We start from the raw sequence: 6793 nt of genomic DNA on the forward strand, positions 1-6793 counted from the left end.
GTTTAGCTGACATTAAATTCCAGGACCAGGTAGCATGCAAGTGAATACAACTAAACCGTGTAGTGTGAACCTCTGATCAAGACAAACCGACGTGATTTGACCCACAGTACCCTCACCTCCCTGTTCCCGGCAGACTTTACATTCAACAGGTTATTGAGCGGTAGATGAGGTGTGGAATCTGGTTTGTAACCTTCTTTGATAGATCAGAGTGTCATATTTTTCCTAGCGTGGCCATGCCCGTGTGTGTCCCACCCTCCAGAAACTCTCCAACAAGTAACAACCACGTGGACCGAAAGGATGAAACATTCAACTATTTATTTGTAGGCTACAAAAAAGAAACTTATTCAGTATGTTAATAAAGATTGAAAACCTCAGCCGTGTTCTGGTCACTGACTCCAGCACACACACACACAGACAGCCTTAAGAACCTGTTTTTGCTGTTTCAAGACTTCATGATGTTCATCCGCTGGTATTTTACAATAGCTCAGTGTGTGCGTGTGCATGAACAACGTCCAGAACTGAGTCATGGACTGGGAATTCAGCGCCTGCTGGTGCGAACAACGTGTTGAGAGACTTGTCACTCAACTTTAATGTGCTTCTCAGTCATCGCTCCTTCGTTTTGAGTCCTCTTGAAACATTTCTGCCCTGCAGCGACCTGCTGACGCCTGTTCGCCATAAACAGCGGCCACCTGTCGCTGCAGCGTATCTTGATGAGAACAATGAAACCATAAAGATAACAGTGCTCACAACATTCTTCCATATATCACAAACTGTACAGACAGCCTCCGACATGAGGCAGATTGTTTTTTCTTTAGCAGTGTTTTAGAGCGTCAGAAACAAAGTCATAAAACCTGAAGGAAAAAAAAGAGAAAAATCCGTTGATTACTGAATATAATGTGATAATCATGTCATTTTGTTAAGAAGGTTGTCACTGTCAGTCAGAGGTGGTAATCACTTCCACATCAATTTATCAGATTTTTGGGGAGTTAATGGCAAGTGTCTGTTCCTGTGGGCTCCACAGTTTGGTCCTCGCCGTTGCCCTTGTTGACTTGCAGTAATGTCACAGATGGGAGCGCGTCCAGCAGCTTTTAACCCCAGTTGTAGAAGTAGATCTTCTGCCAGGTGGGGAGGTAATCCATCAGAGGGCCTGAACAGACAACAGGGTCAGAACAAGCACCGTTCTGAACTCATCATACGAGAGAGGGACAGTAGATTGGAAAACCCTGAACTGTGCATTCATATTATTCATAAAATGCAATTACGGTCTTAATAAGTTGCTACGAGTTCTATTTGGGCCATCATTATATAACTTTGGCAACAAGTGGCGATAGAGAATCTGGGTTCTGATCTCTGAATCGATAAAGCCTTCTTCCAAATTACACTGACATTTGTGATGACACAAATGAGTAAAAAAAGTGGTTAATATAGAAATAAATATTGGTCCATACAGAAATATTTAAAAAACTACTGGATGGATTGCCATTAAGACATTTGTGGCCCCCAGAAGATAAATCCTGCTGACTTTGGTGATTTTATTTAACTGAATTCACTTTAAAGTGTCACTTTAACCCATTTGTGTCCAAACACTTTATTTAGTGTGATGTGTTTGGTCTAAAGTGAGCGGTGCTGAATAGAAAAGAGGTGACATCACGTACTACGTGCATTTAAATCAAAACCTAATGACAGTTGTGGGGTTGTTACTTATGTCAGCAACATCAATCAAATGTGATCTGCACCCACACCCACAGTCCTGATGGAGCACACGCTCAGGGGGTTAAACCCTCTCAACTTATATTTATTGATATATATATTTCATAAGTCATGAATATTTAATGTGCTGTAGAAATACTTTCAGGGGCTCGTGTTTGGAGGCGAGCGTCATGGAGCAGACCTGACTGCAGTACTTACGCGCCACAAGGCCAATTCCTGGAACATGATCGGCCAGAAGTCTGAGCAGGAAGAGAATCTTTTCCCTGCAGACGAGGAAACACACTTAACTGTTAAAACACAATTTAAGTTCCAACAAATATTTCAAACTGCATTCATTCTTTCAAAACTGGTATTTTTCATAAAGGGCTGAAACGATTGATCGATCAGTTGGTCCCCAACAACGATTGAACTCTCTCTGGTTCGACTTCTGAAATGTAAAGATTTGCTGCTTTTCTGTGTTTTATGTAATTGTAAATTAAACTTTTTGGGGGGTTTTGGATTGTTAATTGGACGTAATATACAAACTGAAGACGTCACCGGGGCCTGTGGGAACTGTGACAGACATTTACCCACAATGCTCTGTCATTTTATGAACTAAATAATGATTCGGTTCATTGAAAATATTAATAAATTAACTCTTAATAAGATACTTACCCTGAGTATTTGTCATAGAAGGGTGACCGCAGAAGGTAGTACAGCAGAAGAAATGTTCTCCTCCTCATCTCGTTCCTCTCCCATCGATTTTGAAACTTTTTATCGCTGAGCACAGCGAAACTAAAGGAAGGAGGACAAATAACTGGAATAACTTCTCAAACTGTAATTTGGTTAGAGGCACAACGAAGAATGAGAGCATGACAGGATGCTTATCTGAGCTCTATGTTTTTATAACGCAGCGTTCACCTGTCGAGTCTGACAGACATCTTAAAAGATCCTGAATGGCTCAGAAGAGCTGAATTTTTCCCTCAAGACAAAGCAGACAGCCTGTGATCTGCATCTGTTCTAACTTTGGAAGAGTGTTTTCCTTTAAAGATACCTTCATATATATCTTTGTAAAATAATAACTAGCATTGTAAAGATGAATAGCAGAGATGGTGTTTTTAAAATGTAATGATTTCTGATTGGACCAACGGGAACAGAGCTTGGATACCTGGAGAGTTCGAGGACTCCGGAGACGAGCCACGGCTTCCAGGACTGTTTCCCACAGAGTCCGAGGCAGAGCACTGCAGCCAGGAAGGCTTCTTTAAGGAAAAACTGTCCAATAAAAAGGTCTCCAGCTAAAACATACTGAACTACATTTGTATTTAAAAGACACAGAGTTAAAGTGTTTGACTACAGGTCAATTTGTTTGTTTTACATGGTCGATTTAAATGTGCTCATACAGCACGGGGGTGGGTTGGGGGGGGGGGTTATATTTATAGATATCAGGCCTTCCCTGCAGAGTGACACAGCTACAGCTTGCAACAGTTTGCCATCTAGAGGTTGACGCAATTAATGAAAGACAACTTCCCAATCCTCAATCAGCGCAGGTCAACAAACACTGCAGTGGAACAGCAGTCTGGCAATCAAAACAACAATAATAGTTTATACATAGTTTAACATATAACTATATTTCTACAGAACTAATCAACAGGGATATATAAGGATACAGTGCACGAGCGGCCGTCCGATGTACACCGACTCTGCGACGGTCTCCTGAAGGCTCATCTGTGTCGGCTTGCTGTGGAGCTTCTCCCCACTTAAGCTGCTCCTCCTCTTCCTCTGACTCGGTGCTCCCCACTGCCGGGCTTGCAGGGAGGGGGCTGAAACACCACAGAGACAACAAACAGGTGGACACGTGAAAGTTCAGTAAATCCTCCAGTGAAAGTCACCTAGTGCAGGGTGTTAAAGGTCAACCGTGGTGCGAAACAGCTGGTACTGGTTATTAAACGTTCATGTAGGAACTATTTTCTTTCTACGTATCACTGCGCAGAAGGAAGCGTGCATCTACTCTGTGTATCTCCTCCTCGGCTGAGCTGTAACCAACTAACGTTCAGCTACAGTTGGAGTGTGTAGTTCGGGAGGAAGAAAATAGTTCCTACATGAAACTGCTCTCAACAAGGTCTATGGAACCAGATGTGAGGGCCATCTGGTTCCATTATACTGGAGAGGAGGCAGACATCTCTACAGCCGGTATCTCCAAATCCCTTTAAGTTACCGTCCGAGTGAAAGAAAGGATACAGGATAATCTCAGTCACAGTGACATTTAGGAATCTGATACAGGAGTAATTTGTTGTATTTTGAGTGAGCGACGACTTCAGGTGAACTTGAAACCGAAGTGCTGAGCCTCCAGAGCAGCGTGTGCAACCCGGCTGTCAGCTGGCATTAACACAGTCTCTCCTGTTTCTGGTAAACAGGCTTTTGTTTGAAACCGAATATCCACACCAACGCTCAGTCGCACGGATGCTTAAGAAGCTCCAATTCTTACGCTTTGTGAAACTTCAAAGGGATATTCAATTTCAAACAACTACAGCGATAAAAAGAAGAGAGTGAAGTTGCCTCACCGCTGCCCAGAGGCCTGATGGACCGCCCTGACCTCTGGCCCACGAAGCAGGCGTCGTCTTGCTGCTCCCCGTCAGCGTCATCTGTGGAGGAGACGCAGGAAACTCATTGTACATACAAAAACAGCATTTGCTTGTGAAGTTTAAAGCGGCATCATTTGGGGTTTGTTTGGCCAAACAGTTCAACTCTACATATGTGTGAATTAAAACTGTTTGTTGTGTAAAGATAAAGTGGCAGAGAATGTCATCAGAGAGAGACGTCGGTGGATTAACAGTGGACAGACAGCATGTAAACACTCTAACAGTGACAATGCCAACATGCTGATGTGTGAAATGTTTTAATGGTGGACACAGTCCTTATAAAACAGACAAAAACTCTCTCAGTAAAAGATCAGGCAGGAGAGCGATAACAGCCAGTGATAAGAGAAGAGAACGGACCTTCACTGACAAAATCTGCTCCTCTGTCCAGAGGGTTTATGGGAGGTGAAGTCTGGATGCCAGATTTGTACCACAAAAGAAGCACGATACGAAATATCGCCCTGAGAGAGAGAGACAGGAGAGGGATTAAATGATTCATACTACCTTTTTTACAGATTACAGATACAACATCTGGAGTTTCTATTAAACATTACCTTCTAATATTTGAAACAAAAGAAGTTTTACCAATAAATGATGTCACAAACAAAGCACACACTGCCTTCTGTGTATTTAGCTTCGTCAATGCTTATACATTACATGGCCAAAAGTATGTGGACACTGCATGCTGCTCCAACAGCCTCGAGTCTTTCAGCGTTTATAATCTGACTGCGGGGTTTTTCTCCCATTCAGACAGAAGAGCATTAATGAGGTCCAACCCTGATGGTGGCTGATAAAGTCTGACCATATATGGCCATATATTATTCACTTCATTGGCTATTTTAAAGCAGCTACCAGGAACATCCATTGTGGGTTGATTGTGGCGGCCCTGTGGACAAAAGCAGTAGTGTTCCTACGGCCTTGTTTCATTGAATTTAAGGGGAATCCGACCTAATCGGACAATAGGAATAACTACACAGAAACAGCCACGCTTCTCAGTGGTCTTTGTTTCTGTAGGTCATATAAAGGATCAGTATTAAACTGAGCCGGTTAAAAACAGCTTGTAGTACGTTTAAAATGCAAACAAGGGAAATATTCTGCTTCCGGTCACAGGAAAGGGAAACCGTACTTAAAGATCTGAATGAGTCCGATCACCAGCCAGCGGCCGACGTCGCCCCACAGCTTGCAGGCCCCCATCTCCAGGAACACCTCCACATACTCCAACACAGACAGCCAGGTCAGGAGCCTCTGCTGGGAGAGAGACTGGACACACCCAGAGACGACGTTTGTTGAGCCACAGAGAAAACAAATGAGTATTACTGATGGATTCTGACCTCAGAGTATTAATAAAATCCTAACGATACTCATCCCCAGGTGACAACAATTATCTTTTAAAAAAAGCTCGCAAACTGGAAAACAAAGATGCAACTCTTTTTGTATATTCAGTATTAGTCTGTCATCATTTCTCTTATTTTTCTTCCTGTATTACACAGATTGAGACTGGTATGTGTCACCCAGGCCAACCTCAGTGCAGCGGCCTGTATCAGAAGCATTTATTTCTCTGTGACTGTAATCTGACATCTGATGACGTAGCGGTTGGTGCTCACCACAGGGAAGGCAGATCTCAGGCCTTTACGCAGAATACTGTCATTGAACAGCACCAGGAGGTTGGAGGCGGAGTACACTTAAAGAGACACAAACAGGGAGTTTATCAGCCGATATATTGATTATGTACCATTCACTGTGTGTCACTGTGATCATGTAATAGAATATTTTACTATCATGTTGTGTAAATAACACAATATATAAACTGTACATTCATAAATGACTGCAGTCATTATTAATTAATCTATTATTTCTCTCATTAATCATTTAATCTAGTGTCCAGACACCATAATGAATATAATATACTATATTAATGCTGGGCGATATAACGGATGAACCACTACGTGTTCATTTCCTGTTTTTACTACATTTACACAATAAAACTGGTTTAAATTCTGATGGCATTCAGATGTTTTAGTATTGTTCGTGCTGCCAAAGAAAAGAAATAAACACTGTGACAAACAATGAAAGTGACAGAGTCTTTCTGGTCACACTGCTCAGCACTATATATGACTATAGTAAAATAAACAGCGCTCTCTGGTGGACAAACGTTACATTGATGAGACTATCCACTGAGGTTTATCGGTATTTACTGTATTTACAGATAATTTAAACGTCGAATGACCAAATGAAACCATGATGGAGATGAGTTTGCCTGTTTGAGAGCGTATATAGTAAAGCTAGTAGGGCTTAGACTCACGATCAGTGTGGGAATTATCACTTCTGCATCACAATTTTAAGTTTAATCGAAAGAAAACTATTAAAATTGTGACGTTTGAACGTGATAATCTACAATACTGATGTATATATACAGCTGCTGATCCAGATGTTGTGGTGTCACTTGTGGGGAGCTGTCTGTCTCTCTG

General features: G+C 42.0%; 1 protein-coding gene across 1 annotated transcript in view; it reads right to left on the minus strand.

The window, feature by feature from the left end:
* Positions 1–300: 300 nt before the first annotated feature.
* Positions 301–6793, minus strand: part of pex16 (peroxisomal biogenesis factor 16) — a gene marked incomplete at its 5' end in the record, with an annotated part of 7578 nt that continues 1085 nt past the window's right edge. The window contains 9 exon segments of the mRNA XM_035682309.1: positions 301–1147; positions 1909–1973; positions 2365–2484; positions 2858–2930; positions 3357–3509; positions 4251–4331; positions 4686–4786; positions 5452–5585; positions 5930–6006. Of these exon segments, the coding sequence (XP_035538202.1) occupies positions 1089–1147; positions 1909–1973; positions 2365–2484; positions 2858–2930; positions 3357–3509; positions 4251–4331; positions 4686–4786; positions 5452–5585; positions 5930–6006 (863 nt within the window). The 3' untranslated portion in view covers positions 301–1088.

The sequence above is a fragment of the Morone saxatilis genome, unplaced genomic scaffold (assembly GCF_004916995.1).
Source record: "Morone saxatilis isolate NCDOM2014 unplaced genomic scaffold, NCSU_SB_2.0 Contig11, whole genome shotgun sequence".
Taxonomy (NCBI): domain Eukaryota; kingdom Metazoa; phylum Chordata; class Actinopteri; family Moronidae; genus Morone; species Morone saxatilis.